Genomic DNA, 20,093 nt, shown 5'->3' with positions numbered 1-20,093 from the left:
CTGATGAGGTAAAATAATTTACACATTTTTTTTCTGTTACCATTGAAACTTACGAACCTAAAGGGGGTCACACTTTGAACCAGAGCAGGGACACAACTGGCAAATTTGCAGTTTAAAGTTCAATGTACAGTATTTTCACAAGGTCATCAAGTTCTATACTGCTGTCTCTGTTAGATTTAAAATTATTCAGAATGAAACATAATTATAAGAATTTTAAATTTGGGCAAAGCAATTTACTGCATAAAATGGATCAATCTCTTATAGTATGTTTTATAATGAGTACCTTCCGGAGCAATTCCTATTACATGCAGTTTTCTGGCAAGAATGAATTTATTTGTTATAAAAGCATGTTTTTAGCTATTCTGGAAATAGCTCATATCAATCTGAAACCTTATGTTACGTTTTCAGTTTATCTGCACTGTCCCTCTGTACTCTCTATATTGTTTGGTAAAGAATGAACTGTTAGGGAAAAAGTTTAGAAAATACATTGACATTGAAAAAGAAAACAACTTGGGTGTTTTTTGGCTTCCACGCCAGCTGTCATGTTGTGTAGCTAAAGGAATTTGAAGCAGAATGACTTGCTGAATAGTTACAAGAACTAAAAGCAATTATTTTAAATTTAATTAATAATTTTTACAGTCTCACATTAAGAGCTTTGAAAAGTTGATTTGTGATGTACGACACAGTTATGGTGCAGTAAGGGATTCCTGAAGATCTCGTTATTATCAATCAATCAATATTCAAAACAAGCTGAGTAGTGTTTTGTGTAGATGAGTCCATGACAATCAGAAACAGTTAAGATTTTGTATTTCTGGAAATGCTTATAGAGCAGCTGGGACTCTTTGGGATAATGACAATTACGGGCTATCCAGTTTATCCTATTATAGTTTAGGCATCATCTGGGTAAGGAGTTTTGAAAATCGATCAAATTGATTGTTTATATAGATGTAATTAATTGATATGATATGCTATAGCACAAATATAAGTGGCACCCTTAATTATACCAAATATATGTAGCACCCTCCTTTTATGATCATTATCCCAAAGTAGTCTAGTTGAACAATATTCACATTTGGCTAGTTTAAAGATGACAGTTTACCTAACCTTCAAGTTATTGGAATTACGATGAAAACTTGAGAGCCCAGAATAAAAGACCCAATGTGAGTAGAGAGATAATGTGCTCATTCCTCACACACAGACTCTTGAAACTGTGAGGCAGCAGCACTAACCACTGTGCCAGCATGCCATCCTAGTCCTAATAATAAATTAGTGTAAGTAAATGTTTACTACAGGCATATGAAACTTCTCCCATTCAGTACATTTTTTATATTTTGCAGTGAAAGGTCACTTGCAATGGTCTTTTTTTACCCCATTGCTGTGCCTGACACGGACTCTGCCTGGCAACCAGGCTAATGTTTGAGAAGTAAGTCCTGTGTAAAGATAGTGGCAGTGGCAGACAGAAAGAGGGGGAGAGCAAGTGAGAGAGAGAGAAAGAGAGAGTGGGAGAAAGAGAGAGAGTGAGGGAGAGAGAGAAAGAGAAAGAGTGAGAAAGAGAGAGACAGACAGAGAGAAAGTGAGACAGAGATAGAGAGAGAGGCAGAGAATCAGAGACAGAGGGGGAGAGAGAGAGAGAGAAAGAATGAGAGTGAGACACAGAGAGGTATAGTGAAAAAGAGAGAGAAACAGAGACAGAGAACAAGTGTGGTGTTTAATTAGTTTTCTCTCCAGAGCTCATCTGCCTGAAAAATGTCAGGGTGGCATTTAAGATTGCAGAAGTACCTTCTGCACTGTTTTGAGTACATTCCTGTTATAAGCAAGAAGTTAAGCTTTGATTGGCTTACTTTAAAAGAGGGTTCTTAATACTGTAGTTTAATGATTTGGTAAGCTTTTTATTTTTCCTGTTTGTCTATTTTTATAGAATAGAATAGAATAGATAGATAGTTTAGTTGTGCTAAAATTCACGCAAGTTGGATCAGCTTGTGATTTCAATTTTTGACTTCAATTAATTGATGTTGAATCCAAGGATCAAAGAGTTGGCAACTTTGGTTTCCAATGACCGTTGTTATATCATTTTGTTCTCAGTGTGTGTGTGTGATTGTATTGTATATAGATAGATAGATAGATAGATAGATAGATAGATAGATAGATAGATAGATAGATAGATAGACAGGGTTTCAGATATATATGTCATTTAAAATATTTGACAGCTATTCTACAGTAAGCACTTAGAATAGAAACTTCAAAGGCTACATATATGGGCAAGAAAACATACCTTGGGTCATGAATAGTATATCTGACACATATTTCCCTTCCTCGGTGCCTTTCATTTTGATTGCACCTCAGAGTGAATCAAATTAGTAAGATGATGCCGCATACAAAGTGATATAAGGATTAACACTGGTGCAGAAATCTGAGGAAGACACCTGCTGTGTGAGATTCAGTCCTGCGTGACTAAGCTAGGAACCAGCAAAAACATTTTTTACGACATGCTGTAGATACAAATGGGATATTGGCTTTCTGGAAGATTTTATTGCTCAGGTTTGCAGCCAAAGTGACAAATGCTTTTTCAGGTAAGACTGTTAGCTTCTTGAAACACTCTTACTCTCTTTTTAATTGCATGTTTCCCAACAAGCTCATACACATGGCAACTTAATAATCAATGAGGTTAAAGTGCTTATTTTTGTAGTAATAACTATCTGTGTCTGAATATGCTTTCCTTCCTGTGTAACTGCTTTTTCATTGCAACACATGCTGATTTGACATGGAGAACAATATCTAAGATTCACTGTATGCAGTAAATTTGTTATACTTCTTCTCAGGCCTCCTTTTAGGCCGTTCTGACCTCTTATAATATGTAATTTTGCAATGAGTAACATGAAAACTACATCATGAAGCACTGACTTATACCAGGTGATGTTTTTGAATGTCCAAGATACAAGAGCATTGCTGAAAATTAGCTCCTAAAGCAATTCCCATAAAAAAACCTACATTATATGCTCAAAAAGCATAAGGTCAACTGGGAAAAAGAGCAGATGACATTACTCTAAGTCAGAACTTTCAGAAGCAAGTCAGCTGCAGGAAACTGAGTGTAGGCAGCTCCAATTATTTGTAAGAAACACTTTGAATATTTTTAATAAAGTTTAATCAAAATAGATAATTCCACCAAGAAGGTTTTGCTATTAATGTTTGCCTTGAGGTACGTCTTTACATCTCAACAGCTGAAATTTCAATATGTTTATGCATATTTTTAATGTTCACCACATACAGTATGTATGGAAGTGTTTACATCTGCATAAACCTAAACTCGGTGGCCACTATATTAGGAACATCTGCATGTTAATACAAATACGTAGCTTGCTTCTCCAAACAACCATCCATGTGTATGTCATTATGAACTGTTTATCATCCAGACAAAGGATCAATAGATTTTGTTTGTTTTTTGAAGAAAATTTGAACCAGGAAAATGTGAGTTCTAAGCAACTTTGATCCTGATGAAAATGTGCAGTACGTGCCACATTTGGTGACTCCAGCATCATAGAAATAAACGACCTACTGGAATTTTCATGCACTACAGTCTCTACAGTTTATAGAAATGGTAAAAATACTTTGTTAAAGAAGGGATCTGTAAATACTCAAAAATAGCCACAGCAGGATAATAAAGCACTAAGTCACAAAACATGCATCATCTCTAGCTGGTTTCACTAATGTGACAGTGACTTCAGTTTACTCCAGTGGCTTGCACACTCCCCAGATCTCAATCTAATAGAACACCTTTGGAATGAAATAGAACAAGAGCTTCACAGCATGAATGTGTCCCTGAAATATATTGCAGGAATGGCATGATAATTTCTGAGGAATGTTTCCAGCACACTGGCTGTTCTGAGTTCTTTCCCATAGGTGTACCTAATAAATTGGCCAATGACCGCATGTTTTATACCTATTTGCTTGTATATCAACTTGGAATGCTATTCTTATAATCAAAGGGTGCTATATTATATAAATGTTATGTTTTAATTGGGGATTTTTTTTCTTCTTCCTTTGTTCAGTGATTCTATTGGGAACAGTTACAGTCCCTCTGCCAAAGAGTTGTCAACCTCCTTTATCTACAAGCTTCTCAGCTCCAATGGTAAGAGCAGCAGCACTTGGATCAATGCAGTCTCTGCACTTGTGTAAGTAAAGAGGGAAAGCAGAGCACTGACACAACACTTCTGAGCAATTTTCGCTCAAACATTCAGAGAGAGATATTATTTTAGTTCTTTTGTTTGGTATAAGATGAAGTCTGGTGTCCTTGGGTTTAGATTTTATAGAACTGAAACAGTTAAACAAGGTTTGAATTGTTTTTAAAATTTCAAACCAAGTAGAATCTTTACATTCAATCTTTACATTTTTCTGTTTTTTTTCTTCTCTTTTATGCCCTCCATTTACAGAAGAATATTCCTACCACTCAAAATTTAAATATTACTGCATTATTTTGCAAAAAATAATTATTTTGCAATAATTATAGTGTTATGACTAAAAAGTATTGCATTATTTCGTAAAGATATTACCTGCAGTTTCCATGCATGCTCAATCATCTACTGACAGCTATTGATAGATTAGTCACGCACATAGTTTGTAATCAATTGACCTGAATAAAAGTCATAGGTATACGATTAGTTTTAATCAGTTTAAAGTTTAGTAAGTCTAGTACAGATGTTTTAACACTTGCAGAGAGGTAACACAGAGCTGTTATTTCTTCCTCACAGTGCCAGGGTCTGCATAGGGTTTGCATGTTCTTTGTGTGCATTTGTAGATTGATTGGTAGCAGTGAGTGAACTTAACTGTGCATATTTAACTTTTTTAACAGTGAATACTAGACATGTATCAGGAATACTTCTTATTTGAAAATTTTTTTAGGCCTTCATGTGCTGTGATGTAAATAACATCCAAAAATTTTTCATCCCCACACTGAGCCCCTGAAGGATGAACAGTGTCCACTGTACCACCAGATCACAGTTTCAAAATATGTATTTGCAAATAACAGGATTAAAACTAAACCAATACTTTATTTAGGGGTTTCTATTGCTGGATTGCATGCAGCGCACTCTTTTCTGTTTGGCTGTGTGATTAAACCCTGCAAAGGATCAGCGTAGTATCCACCATGTTTGCCTCTTGACTTAAACTCAGTGCTTCTGCAATAGTCACTGGTTCCTTGTGGCGCTAAACTGGACTGATTACATTACCACTTAGCACATGCAGAATTAAATGTTCAGTTCTTAACACTTTATTGCACGCTGTGCACATGGTCTCAATCTCTTCCTCACTAGCTGTCACTAGACAAACCGGACCACACGCTTAAATGATATTATTACCCTAGCAGACTATGATGTTTGTGAAATAACCTAATATGTTTGAGCAATAATACTTTTTTTGAGTGGCAAGCTTACTTTATATTAATGTGAGTATTTACATTTGGTCTTTAAAAGTAAAGTAAATGCTGGAATGGCTTTGTCCACTAACAGTTTTTTTTTCTTTGCCCAGATTATGAGACTGTAGGCCTAGGTTTATTAAGATTAAATGAGTCAGTATTATATTTGATCACATACCCTAAATTTTGACTTGCTATCACAAACAGCCATTTGTTCAGGATTTCTCTTTCCCATTAGAGGGGTGTAGGAAATCTTTCAGTGTTCTTTTACACAGATTTGCCTAAAATTTACAGCATTCTTTTTGGCTATCACTTTTCCTTGCTAACACATTCACAAAAATGTTTATGTGAGGCAGTTGCTTAGTGAGTTACATTTATTTTTTCAGCTATTTTATTTTATGGGTTTAGTGACTTGGTAAAGATAATGAATGCATCTAAATCTCCTGCAGGTTTCAGCCCCATATTGCCACACTAATTACTTAAACACATGCAGGTAAAATCTTTGTAAGTTGCCTTATTTTAATGTGGAGCTGTCTAAAACAGAATAATGAGCCTGATTCTGCCAAGTCATCAGCCTCACCTTGAGGCCTGCTGTTTACTTGCGTGGCCAGCAGTCACATATGACTTCTGTCTTGCCATCTGCTCATCTAAATGTGATATGGAGGTACTGGCACTATAGCTAAATTCTGGAATCTAATTTCTTTTTACAGACATCCAGGAACCGACTGGCAAACTGGCAAGGAATGTGCAAGTGTGTCATGGTGCAGAGAAGGCACAGGAGAAAGTAGAAGCAAAGCAGACTATTAATGATGGAAGTGTCCAGAAGTGGGTGTTTTGCACAACTGCACTGTGAATTTTTCTTCACTCTGGGTTGTTTCTGTTTATATATGAACTGCCGCATGTTGACCTTTTCAATTATTTTGTGTTTGTGAGAGTTCAATATTTCTGTACAGTTGTCTCTCTGTCTCCTTTGAGTCTGAGAATGACTAACACCTCTGAGGAAAACTATTCACCTTTTTGTGACAGTAACAGGGTTTTCTTCACTTAGTCCGTACAGCCCTTGACATGACTTGCTGTCCTTGCCTGAATGAATACACAGTTATATAATAATATAATAATGACCAAAGGAGAAACCCTTTTGTTCGGAGAGCTCTTCTGACTTTTGTTAGTATGTTAGCATTCTGTGATTGTTCACGTCCCTTAAGCTTAGATATACCTGAGATGTGTCTCTTGGACTTTAAGCTAATAGTATCACTGCATAAATCATCCCTTTTTATCAGTGTTAATGCTCTGAAATGGCCATTTGCATGTGAGGCATGTGTACCTTGATTTTTTTTTCTGTTGCTGTCAATGCTAAAATATTCAGTTTGTTATGCATTTTGATTCATTCATTACCTTTACACCTGACAGAAATAGGCATGAGAACCACTTTTGGTATAACAAGAGTGGCAGAGCTGAGAGAAAGTGTCCTATCAATTGGTTTGTAGTGCCACTTGAGTTGCTTTGTCTTTTGATTTTTACTGATCAAATATTCAAATGTGAAATCTACACAATTTTAAGAAGCAATAAAGTGGACAATAAGGGCCTGCCACTGATGCAGATTCTACTTACCTTTGTTCAACAAAATTTATAATTGCTTCATATGTCAAAAATGTAAAAAAAACACTCCTGCAGTACTGCAAATGACATCAGGAAGCAGCAAAGCAATAATGGATTTCCTCTTGAATGTGAAGTTATGAACAGTCACTTCATGGCATGCATGTGGTCAGTTCTTCTTTTTCCAATAATGATTGCATATAAACATCTTATCTTAGGCTCATTCTTAATCGTATCCATGTGACTAAACTGTTGATTATGTTTTTTTCCTCTGTGCTTTCCTTTTGCTGTTTAAGTATAAGAATTGTGTTCTGAGCAGAGCTTTGGTAACTCAGGGCTCCAGTTCACAGAAAGTTAAGCAGACATGCAGAAAAAAAGCATTCAAAGTCCATCTCCAATCCCATCACCTGAAAACACATGTGCAGATTTATTTAGTTACACAGACCTGTGCACACCTACAGTAAATTGGCATTTTCCTTACAACTGAAACTCTGTGTTGCACATAAGAGGTGTTAGTCAGGTTCAAGCTTTCCTCAAAATGTTTTTTATGAAATCTGTGTGAATGGTTGTTGCAGCAGCATGCTAGACTCTCAGTCATTTTCTTTTTAAAATTAAAAGGAGAAATATCCTATATTATAATACAAAGTTGGATGAAATTAATCCAAAAGCACTCTCTATTAACATAATGTTTCAAATGTTTCAGGAGGGAAACCCTCCCTGCTTTGTGATTCAGCCACCATCCAGAACCAAGGTCTAGCTATGACAGTGTTAGAACTGCCATTAGAACGATTAGGTAACCCTGTGGATTAGCTGTCCCTATCATTTGGGAGAATGGACATTGTAGCATTTTTTAAATTCATGAAATTCTCAGCAGGAAAATTTAAAGTTGTTTGAACATAGTTGATTTGAGGGAAACAAACTTGTACACTTGGTAAAGTATATATTTTTAAATGTATTTAAATGTTATTTAAATTAATTTAAATGGCATTTAAATGTTGATAACCCCACACTGCATGACTAATTTAGTATCTTGCCTTTAAGTTTATAACTACAAGTACGGAAGTACGGTACTTAGCTTTGAGGTAAGGGTTAGGCTGGTGCAACTGCTGTTACACTTGTAGAAGTTTGAAAGGAAATAGCGTTGGATGAAAAATGATTTAGAGAGTTCAAAAACATGCCTTGAACTGAACTCACAGCAGCAAGAAATGCATTAGGATTTTTTTTTAATTTGTTCCTGTGCAGGATCTTTTGTTTTATGCTATAACATTCCTTGTGGTTTTGCTCTCCATGATGGGTGCTATATAAAACTGCTACTACACATACTTCTGAATTTCCCCTTGGGATTAATAAAGTATCTATCTATCTATCTATCTATCTATCTATCTATCTATCTATCTATCTATCTATCTATCTATCTATCTATCTATCTATCTATCTATCTATCTATCTATCTATCTATCTATCTATCTATCTATCTATCTACAGTATCTATCTTGCGTATTGTGCACATTTAGTACACAAAGTGTGTGTTGATACCAGAACCTGAAGACAGGTCTCTCTTTTTTTGCTTTTTTCTTCTGTTACAGTTTCTCCTTCCTTCCTGAATGCTCTGCTTCTCACCTACTGCTACTTTTGCCCTCTCTGTGAACATGCTGGACCCCCACACACATATATACACCATTCCATCGATGTTCTTGTGTCTCTTTATCCTTCCCTCATCTTTCTTGGCACAAGCCAATCTGAATAAAGAATGAAAAGCCCAAACCTGAGAACACTATGGAGACTGGTAGGAAAGACTGAAAATCTTCTCTTTGATGGACAGGAAACTAAACTACTGTTCTGAGGAAGTCTGATGCTGCTGACATTCACCTTCTTGCGTGTTTGGTCTGTTTAAGGTGTGTTTTGAGATAGTTTATGCTTGGTTGTTTGGAAGTCAGGGTTTTAAAGCATTCTCCAGTTGTACTGTGAGACATTGCTACATGTAGCTGACTCCTAAGTAACACACACAAAATGACCTAAATAAGTGAAGCAGAACTTCTGATCAGTGTAATACTGTGTGTAAAAGGAGTTAAAAGGATGGTATGTAAGATATTGGACATGCCTGTTGTAGAAGATCAGCCCGGCTACAGACAGACACACAGACCAACAATATCCAGAACACACACGTTTATTTCTTTTTGGCACAACACAATGCACAAACCCCAATAAACTCAGTCCTTTCTTCTGTTATCTCCACTCCTCACTTGCAAGCTCTGTCTTACTCCTCCCGACTCCAGGTGCTTCCTAATTAAAATCTAGCCAAGGCTCCGGAGCTGCCCTCTTGTGTCCCGGGGGAGGTACTGTTATTGACATATCCATTCCCCCGGTCCTCTTCTCAAAAGGGCGTCCCGACCGGGCAAATTCCCCAGCTGTCTATCACATTGTATATGAGCAAGTTCCCAGAGTATGGGGCATCCATCTATTTCCTAACCCCCTTTTATAGTTCAGGGATGTGAGAATAAATGCCTTCTATTTTAGACAATGCAAATTACTCAGCTTAGGCGATGTTAAAGAGAAGTTGCCTGGCTTACATTTGACAAAGACAAAAACAATTACAAGAGCAGACTAGTCTGTGTATTTAGGAAACGTTATATTTCTAATAAAAATTATTTAATTGATTTGGGAGTGATAGTATCTTTTCACATGCAAGGTGTTCAGAGTCTGATTTGTTGTCTGCTGCTGTTTTTAAACTTGATGGTGAAAGTTGAATTGATTTCATTTGAGAGGTACCTCTTAATTTGTTTCTCTCTTTGTCTCTGTCTCTCTCTCTCTTCCTACTTGTCTGATAGACTGAGAGCCTTTGCGATGGCAATAAGCGATGCAGCCACTCAAGGCAGTACTTCCCCTCCTCCAGGGCCAGACCGCTTCCCCAGGCTGCCTCACGTGTCTGTCTGTGTAGATGAGCTGCCAAACGCCAGCCTTTTGCCTGGCCCCCACAGATCAAGAGAGACAGCAGCTGGGAGCAGTAGACCTGCTATCCACCTACAGAGCCTCCGAGGATCTCAGGAGCAGAGCAACTTGAAAGACTGGGAATGTCCCCTGAAAATCAGGGGGAGAGATAATAGGGATTCTGGGGACCTGGGGAAGCCCAGTCAAAATTACCACCTGAGCGACTCCCAGGTCCAAGGGGCAGGTAAGATCTCAGTCTTTTTGAGCTGAAATTCTATCTCTAATTCTTTCATGCTATTTCTGCCTGTTAACCATTTGTTTATTTGAAGCTAACTGTCAAAGGAAAGATTCCTTAGTAAGTGAGAAATTGTGCAAAGTTAAACAGTGGCCGAGATACTGGCTCGCTGTTAGGTGCAAGAGATGGCTGTCCACAGTCGTGATGCCAGAGAGCCTCTGATAATGTCTGTGTGCAAACACCTCATGTTTAATATGAGTATTAGCAAACAAAAAAAGCGGAAGAAAATAAATGCAAATGCAGGTGTTTCACTATGAAAGTGCAAAGTGTATTTAATGTCTTTCATCACTAAATCAATTACTGTACCTCTTGTGATTTGAAGCAACTGGACTGCTTAGCATCTGTCATTTGGTCTAATGAAGAAAAGATTGATACAGGACTCAACATCTATTTCTATATGTTTTATGTTTCATAGTGTACACTAAGAATATTCAACATGGTTGGCTCAGATCAAGCAAGTAGTGACGCATCTCTCATCTAGACAATCTCATCATGTCAAACCAGTCCTAGTACTGATGTGAACCAATTTCACACGACTTAACATAAAGTGACTTATTAGTCTCAAGTCAATTGTAGTCTACTGGTTATAGCATACATTTGGAGAATGATTGAAAGTTGACAAACATTAGAGATGAAACTTTCCTACAAAGCACTTTTCTGCCCCTGTTGACAGGGAATTGTCTCTGCTGTGTTTAATGGTCATTGAATATCTTATCTACACATATTTGTGGACATAGCACTTAACTACATGTGGATGGCAGGATAGTGGAGTACTGTGCCAATTACACATCTGAAAACAATAGAAATTTGTGAATAAAATGACACCAGAATTAATGAAACACTGGAAACAGAAACGACTGGCGCAGTAGTGCAGTGGCAGGTGTTACTGAATCACAGCTCTAAGAGACAAGATTGAATTGTATGCCAGTTTATGCCCAGCTTACACATTTTCCTCATGTTGTTGGATGTTTCTACAGGTACTCTGCTGTCCCTGCCATATAAAAAAGATGTGCAGATTGGCTACTGAGTCTAAATGGGCCTGGTATGGGAGAGTATAGCTATGTCTGTGTGAACATAGAGCCAAACAGAGACAGTTTTGGAAACACCAGTTAACCTAACCTGCATGTCATTATGGATGCAGGGTGAAAAATGGAGCACTGAGACTGAAACCTACACAGACATTAGAGCAGTTTGCAGACTTCATACAGACAATGGCCACATGTGGAATACTTTATCTGTGAGTCAACAGTGTTAACCATTGCACCAACATGCCACCAAGTGTTTTTGTCTAGAAAAGCAAACCATAATTCATACAACCTCATGAAAGTGACCTGATTTACTATATACTGTGTATATATCTGCAAAAAAGAAAACATTTTTAACATGGTTTGCGGGCCATAAAAGTGAGAAAATTAGTATGTGTAGTTATGCTTTGTTCATTCCGCATTATTTCTGTTTACATTGCATTATTTGTACCTATTTTATAGAAGTAAATGAATGTAAAGAGAAGTACAGTGTTTTGTGTTTTATTAGTTACTGTGAAAGAAAAACTAGAAAATAGAGGACCTGAATGAAAAAAGGTTATCACAGGCATACATTCTCCAAGATCTGAAATTGGCAAATAATTATAGATGTGCTTATTTAAACTGAGAATTACGTTGTTGGTTTTTTTTTTTTGTCTTTTTTTAATTTGTACATTTTACATTTGCTTAGTGTTGAGTTATTGCCTTGACAGCCTGTAGAAGCTGAAGCTGCTGTGTAACTGAGACCCTTGCGACTGGAACCTTAAATAAGCGATAACATTACAGTGCCATTGTTTAATGAGCAGAATGAATTTCTGCGTTGCTTTGTGTGTTTTTCCTAGCAGTTGGAGGATTGGGGGCAGGATACTTTACTCCCAATTTCAGTCGCATAGCGCTCCTAGAGTAGTTCATTCATTGTGAATTTCCCCTTGGGATTAATAAAGTTTATCTGATCTGTCTAATTTAAACTAATCTGTTCTTCAAACTTGGCTACTCCAGCCTTCTTCCTTTTAATAGAATATAGAGTTATTGGATATTATTAATTGTTTTAGAATTGTGGGTGCATTTTCTCCTTCTCTATTTCATTTTTTCATGAAACTGTTCAGTTTGCATTTTCAGTTTTCTTTCCCATGACAGACTCTAAGGAAGACTATACAACACATGACAAGGCAACAAAAGGTGTGCTGGCCATCTCCTTCCCTCCTTACACATATTCCACTCATGGGCTGTCACGACCCACCACACCCTGCCAGGAGCATCTGCCTAGGTGAGGACCAAGTGAACGTAAAATCAAGTCTGGGTTAACTGAATGTAAGAAAATGAGTGTGGTCATACTCTGTGCATTTTGATGGGGAAGGCAAATATGAAAGAAAGTGATATGCCTGCAGCAGAGATTTTTAGTGACCTGCATCTGTGCACAAGAAATTGAATGTAATAGTGTGCACAGGTTAATTTTTTTGAAGGAGCAGGACTCTTATCTTCTATTCAGTCAGCAATAGTTCCATCCCTAGCCATACACTTTCTTGGTCCTTTAACTGAGACGCAGTCTTCATCCGCATGGAAAAGATGAACCTGGAATGTCATTTACCCCTAGGGTTTCACTGTTAATAACCAGGTCTTTAATGAAAAACCATGAGGAGAGTCAGAATGCAGGGCATTCGTTCATTTTAGAAAAAGGTGACTAGTTCTCCTGATACAGTTTCCAGAGGAGCATAACACTTATAGTCCATAGTGGGGTGTCAACTCTGATCCTGGAGGGCCTGGCTAGATGTTTTTACTCTAACCATTTTTCTTAACTAATGACCAGTGTTTGTTGCTAATTAACTTTATTTAATTGATGTGCTATTTAAGACTCAGACCCTTTAAATCAGTGGTGAGCAAGGTTGGTCCAGAAGGGTTCCAGGTTTTTGTTCCAACCCATCTGCTTCATAAGAAGTCATTTACTGCTGATGAAGCACTTAATGCTCAAGTGATATTTTCTGCTTCATTTTAGTTGTCTCACTTGTTAAGATTTTGAACCCTTAATTGCATATTTTAATCTTAAACAGCCATATTCATTGTTTTAACTGCTCCTTGTTAGCAATAAGATGCAAATGACAAAAGAACCTGCAGTTCTACATCTAACTTGCTACCATTTCCACCAGTGTGTATTCATCATGCACTATTGGGTGTAATAAAGCACTCAGAAGGAAACTGAAGAAAAAATGTAGAACTGAAAATTACTCATTGGTTTTAGGCTTCAAATCACTTGGATGATATCATTAGAAACAAAAGAAAATCTATCATTTAAGAATGACCTGACATCGAAGAGTTAACACACTAACAATTCATGATATTAAATAAGATCTGTTATTGGCAAGGATTTTTTTCTAATTAAGCAACTGGGTTGGAATAAAAACCTGCAGTCACTGCAGTCCTTCAGGACTAACATTGATCACTCTTGCTCTATAGGAACAGAATATTCATAATTGGAGCCTGTGCTGTTACAGTCACTTATTCCTCTGCTAAAGGTCAAATATGGATGGAACTGATGAAGCAGTGTGTTAAACAGAATCTCCAGGGTTACCCACAAACATTGGAAACTGTCTCAAAAACAGGTTTAAATTTGGATGCATACCAAACATATTCTCAATGTTGTGCATATTCTCAGTTCATTAATTTAATTATAATCATATGATAACAACAAATACCATCATGCAAGTGGTAACTAAAATGGCATTGCAATCTGTTCTTGTCATTGTAGAATGTAGGTATTGTATAACAATGTGAAAATCTGTCTTAATTCCTCCATATCACTTATTTCCAAAATTCTTTCAGTGAACAGAGAAGTATAAAAAATAAACAAATCTAAAAAGCAAAACAAATGCATATTTGAAGATGTACATACTGTATTATAGTTTCAAGAGCTGTTACCATTTTAGCACTACTAAGATGCATACATACACTTTAAAACATACAGTATATGTTAGGCTCAGCCAGACTCTAAACTAGTGATTTAATGATGTGATAGCTGTTCACTGAGAAAACAACGTGATCTGAGAGAAGCAGCAAAACACCTTCCCATTTGCTGCTTAATACAGCCAGAGTAATTCTGTGCATTACTGTAACAAACATTTACAGTGACTCATTATACAGTCAAATTAAATCCCAGTACAGCAGATCCAGTTTTCTTCTTGCATAATGTTATACTTAATTGTTGATTTTTTTAAATGAATTGCCAGACTCATTTTTTTGCTGCCATCTTGAAATTTATGAAAGTGATAAAAAATGCCTAGATGTTGTGACAGGATATACTATGTGACACCACACGCAGTACTTAGGTGAAAGCCAGTGGTTGTTAAATACTAGATAATTAATTTCTTTCCTGGTTTGATAAAATTTCTTGTATCTGGTTGAGAATGATTCATTTAAATGTTTTAACTTGAAATTATTCATGAAGACATACAGAATAACATCATTATATGGTACTGTAATTAAAGATGTTTTATTGAAGATTAGTGTAAAATATAACTTGTACTTATTCAGTACTCCCACACAATAGTTTTTGAAATATGTTTACTTTGGATTTAACTAGAACTTCTTAAAAGAATGTGAAGATGGTAGTTTAATATTTGTTGCTAAGCTGATCTTATTGTGACCCCACACTGCTTAAGCCACCAAGTTAGAATGCCACCTTGCTTACACCTCATCTGTTCATTTCCTTAAATGAGAACGTGTTTATAGAGACTTTAAAATATTTTTTTATGTTAACTGTAAGAGTGTGCACATACAGTACACAATAAGACACACTACAATACAACTGCCAAGACTATAACAAAAACATCAAATTTAACAACAGACAGTGTAGTCCAGTATCAAATGTACTCGAATGTAAACTACAAGGTGGAACGTTCCATTTTACTGACATTCACCGTCTGTATCTGAGCAAGTTGCTTAATACGCTGATGCTACTTTTTCTGAAACATGAGAACAACTGTACCATACCTTTTGAGAAATACTTTGCAAAATTAAACTTGTTTGGGATCGTATGCATTTGGTAAATCTAAAATTAAAGGACCTGAAAATAATGTGCTACTTGGAATAAAGTTTGTCTGAATACATTTGTATATAGTTTTGTTTTATGCTCAAAGTTTGACTCATGTCTACATTATACCAGACTCACTCTGTTGTATCATGCAGGTACCATGCTCTAATTGCACATGCTTTCCAGCTCTCTGAGGTACTGCCCCTCGAAGAAGGACAGCTAATGGCCATCATGTCTAAAATCCCAACCAGTCTACTCAGTCAATGGACAACAACCCTGCAGGGATTGACTGAGGTACTTGGAAAGATTTATGACCAGAGCAGTAACTGCTGTTTTAAGGGACCTTCAGTTTTTATTAGCATGAGCTATGGGCATAAGTGAGGGGGTAAGCATTATGTCTCTTGAAATAATAATCACACGATGGTGGAAACATTTTGATTCTGCACTTTTTCAGGAGGTGCAGAGTGTATACAGAGAAGCTCTAAAGAAAGCCATTCTAGACTATGTCCTGCTTGAACCTGCAGAACAAGCAAGGCTTGGCGTTCATCTACCATCTAAGGTTAGTGGCATGCAAAAAAATTGTAAAGAAGGTCTTCAAAATGCCTATTCCCTATCTTTTGATATATATTTATTTGTCTGAGGTGGCTACCCTCAATTTCAATTCTGTCATTGCAGGTCTCCCATAGTGCTGGTAGGCTTGGCTTTCCATGGCATGAACGAGTAAAACATTCCCACAGCAAACTCTTGGAGACCCTATATATCACACACCCTGTCATGGGAAGGTTACTTCATCTCTTCCGGAACAAGTAAGAATCAAATAGCAGATCTGCAAGACATCCATATTAAACACAGTGGGTTGGCTCACATACTGCAATTTACTTGTACTTAGTGTTTATAACTTCGCTACACTCTAGATTAAAAAAAACTCTTTGATCACATACATGAATATCATACCAAGTTCTAAGCCTGTTTAATCCCTAGCAGGGTTGTAGGGATGTGGAGCCTATCCTGGCATGAATAGGGTGCAAGGCATTAACAACTCTTGGACAGGTCATATAGTACATTGCAGCATGAGCAAACTCACAGACACTCACACCACATACACACTAGGGCCAATTTAGCATTGCTGATACACCTAACCTGCATGTCTTCAGACTGCATGAATGACATGCATGAAGTATATACAAATACACACTAGACACTATAGCTTATTATGCATTCCTGTGGTTTATCTGTGAGGTGGTGCACATCTAGCACATTATAATTTCTGTGTTATAAATGTCTGATACTGTGTCCCTATTTATATAATAATTCAACTAGTGCATGGGGAAGGTTGGAGCAGAGTAAGTCTGAAACCATATCGGTATCTCAAGAGAGAGATGTGTAAGGAATGGTAGATCAATCCTCTTTTTCTCCAAACTGTCTACGATACTCTCTGAGCAGGCTGAGGATTACCTGCGGTAGTCCTGGATTGACCTCTTCTGTCTTCTCACCGCAGGGTGATTCTAACCAGTCAAAGAACTTTCATCATACAGCACATGAAACGGCATGCATCCTGGATTACTTTGTGTTACTTTACTGAGCAGTGATCAGTGTGAAAAGCTGTTCCTGGTTACACCATTTCTTAGTTCTTATTCTGTGGAATCCAGCAGGGTCTGTGGCACCAGACACACCCAAAAGTTGTGCAGTGGTGCTCAGTCCTGTGTGATGCATCATGGACATTGTCTGTATCTGCACATTTTTACTGCTGAGCATGAAGAGCCAGTGGGGCAGCCCTTCCTGACAGCCATCCATGCTAGGTCTTTGTGTCAGTTTGTTAGGCCATTTGAGGCCACATTTTCCTAGATGACCATTGCTGTATTAGTGGTGATGGGGAACTTCCCAAGCAGGTTCTATAGTATCTTTGGCTCTGTGATGAAACCTATATATGTGGTTGTTTTATTTCTGACTCCATACCTACTACATATTGATACAGCCATCTAGTATTTCTAACGCAAATGATCATTACTGGTACATTGTGAGTCCTTTTTGAGCTTCCTCTCCAGTGGCAAATCTATGCATCAAATCATTTTAGCATGGATGAGCTCTCAGTCATCTTGTATCTTGTATCTTGCACAAAGTCAATATAATGTATCCCAACATGAGGAGACACAGTAGTTTTTTTTCTATTCCTCCTATCAATGGTGTTTGCGAATTGCTTGCCATACTAACTTCCAGCATCCATCCATCCATCCATTATCCAACCCGCTATATCCTAACACAGGGTCACTGGGGTCTGCTGGAGCCAATCCCAGCCAACACAGTGCGCAAGGCAGGAACAAACCCCGGGCAGGGTGCCAACCCACCGTAGGGTACACACACACACACACACACACACACACACACACACACCAAGCACACACTAGGGACAATTTAGGATTACCAGTGCACCTAACCTGCATGTCTTTGGACTGTGGGAGGAAACCGGAGCACCCGGAGGAAACCCACGCAGACATGGTGAGAACATGCAAACTCCACGCAGGGAGGACCCAGGAAGCGAACCCAGGCCTCCTTACTGCGAGGCAGCAGTGCTACCACTGCGCTACCCGTGCCGCCCCAACTTCCAGCATCAAAGACAAATACAATTTTTTCAAAGGCCAACACCTGTTCTAGAGTCTACTCATTATCCATCTCTTTTCACTTACAGATACCAAACATTCCGGCTCCTAGACCTGGATGAATTTTCAGGAAAGCTGCCACTGTCTCTTGACCAGGTGGTAAACCTTATTCTTAGTATGGTCTCTTACAAGGCCAAATTGCTGCAGGACACTTGGCTGCAAGAATGTGCCCAGATTGTAGAGATAAGTCGGGACAGCATTGAGGCTTGGATGCCTCAGGACAATGAGGTGTGTAAGTGGCTAACTACTGACTGGTCACTGATGTAAAGAAATATTATGCTCAAAACACAACAGTATGTTTGTAAACCAAGACTTGTTTATCCAATCTTTTCGACTCTTAGGAAATTTATATATATATATATATATATATATATATATATATATATATATATATATATATATATATATATATATATATATATATATATATAATCAAAATGTTTCTAGAATTTCATTTATCTGAACATCTTAACATTAATGTCATCTAATAGCCAAGGCATTGACTCCATACTATTATGACTGTGTATTTACTATTTGCTTCTAAGACTCAGAGGATGAGGAGAATGAACCATTTCTTCAGAAGTGTAGCAACACTTATGTCTTCACTGCTTCGTGAACTAGTTACAAACTCCTTGTTGGAGCTAGTTGAGTGGCTGGAACAATACCACCTGGGCAACAACTACGATGGTCTCTACCCTCATGAAACTCTGGGGCTTCCAGTACGACCTCACTTTATTATCATCTTTCTGGTGAGGAGAATGTCTAACCTGTTTGGTTGTACTTGCATGTCTTGCTGTGGCCATCTCCACTTTCTTTGTAGTGCTTTATCTAGTCTTTTTTACATATCAGTTTTTACTACCATCACTTACATAAAGGCCCTGATCAAATATGCTTTTCTGCATCTGAATGTTTTATTGAATGTTTAGAAGGCAGTCTCAGAAGAGTTAGGGGCATCAACAAAAAGCAAAATGTAGCAGGTGGTGTGCCAAGGTATTCACATTAACAAGATGATTTTCATTAATCTGAAGTAAGTGTTTAAAGTGACCCGAGTTCTAAGGTTAAAATATCTCCTGGGTCAGGGTCATGTCAGGATCATGCTGCACTGTAACATGTTCCTCATCCATGCACTCTGGCATATTTGTGTTTAGGCTTGGTTCACTTTCTCTGAAATATCACATTTGGACTGCTGACCTTTAAAATAGTCTCCTTATTTCCCCTTTCTTGCTCTAAGATGGCTTCCCCAACACCCACACAGCTGCTGTGTGGCCTACGATTAGCTCAGAGTCCAATCTACCAGCAAGTGGCATCTGGCTGTGAGACAGCAATTTACTGCTTTTAATGCAAGCACAGCCCCAGAAGACATATATTGATTATTTTTCATTTGTATCATGACAAAAACCATTTGCTTCTGAATAATAGAGATGGATTGCTGAAGATGGCAAGGTGGCGGGCAGGCAGTGGGAGGTGTTGGGGCAGGTTCATGTGGCAGTGATGTCCTGAAAATGAGGCACAAGATGAGGGAGTGACATGTTGAAAACAAAGACGTGTGTTCTGAGAGTGCAGACATTATTCAGGAAGCTTTGCACATGGACAAAGGAAATAAACTCAGCAGTAGAGATCTTCACATCACACCAGCAGGACTTGCTAAATATGAGTGGGAGTGGATGGTGGGTCAGCTTTCAGTGCCTGGAAAGATGTGATTTGTGATGTGAAGTCTGGTGTGCATTGTTCAAGCTGCTACAGTATACATTCAAGGTGCTATCATAATCTTGGAATGAGGGGAACTGTTGTGTATTAAAGATTCGTGCTACCATGAGCAGCCAGTTTTCTACTTACAGGAGCCACTTGGGGAGCAAACAGATTTAAACATCACACCATGGCTGGATGATATTGAACGTAGCCTTGATGCTGTGGTCAGCCACCTGGTCTGCAGTGTGCAAAAATATAAATGTGTTGAGCACCAGCTATTTCAGGTACTGTAATCACTTTTCTCTCTCTGTGTCTCCACTGATCTCTGAAGTAATGGCATTCAACTGCTAGAAGTGTCTATTACTAGGTCATATCAATCGACACGTCTAAAAATTACTTTGAGAAAGGATGATTTTTCTCTTACTATTGCCTCAAAGAGCTGTCACTGGCTCCTTGCATCTTTCACTTCCCCATC

At 37.9% G+C, this 20,093-nt stretch overlaps 1 protein-coding gene across 4 annotated transcripts in view; it reads left to right on the top strand.

The window, feature by feature from the left end:
* LOC114656916 (dynein axonemal heavy chain 3-like) overlaps nucleotides 1-20,093 on the top strand; it is a 139,874-nt gene that overhangs the window by 30,218 nt on the left and 89,563 nt on the right. For 2 of the 4 annotated variants that reach the window (XM_051920068.1, XM_051920066.1), the window contains exons 3-12: nucleotides 4,047-4,126; nucleotides 6,118-6,232; nucleotides 9,832-10,175; nucleotides 12,368-12,515; nucleotides 15,428-15,566; nucleotides 15,727-15,831; nucleotides 15,948-16,078; nucleotides 17,959-18,157; nucleotides 18,475-18,678; nucleotides 19,768-19,902. In XM_051920068.1, the coding sequence (XP_051776028.1) occupies nucleotides 4,047-4,126; nucleotides 6,118-6,232; nucleotides 9,832-10,175; nucleotides 12,368-12,515; nucleotides 15,428-15,566; nucleotides 15,727-15,831; nucleotides 15,948-16,078; nucleotides 17,959-18,157; nucleotides 18,475-18,678; nucleotides 19,768-19,902 (1,600 nt within the window). Of the gene's footprint in view, nucleotides 1-4,046; nucleotides 4,127-6,117; nucleotides 6,233-8,502; nucleotides 8,899-9,831; nucleotides 10,176-12,367; nucleotides 12,516-15,427; nucleotides 15,567-15,726; nucleotides 15,832-15,947; nucleotides 16,079-17,958; nucleotides 18,158-18,474; nucleotides 18,679-19,767; nucleotides 19,903-20,093 lie in introns of those variants that run through there. The other 2 variants (XM_051920071.1, XM_028808535.2) reach the window with 2 other exon arrangements.

This window comes from Erpetoichthys calabaricus, chromosome 1 (assembly GCF_900747795.2).
Source record: "Erpetoichthys calabaricus chromosome 1, fErpCal1.3, whole genome shotgun sequence".
NCBI lineage: Eukaryota > Metazoa > Chordata > Cladistia > Polypteriformes > Polypteridae > Erpetoichthys > Erpetoichthys calabaricus.
This window is presented reverse-complemented; position numbering and strand designations above follow the sequence as displayed.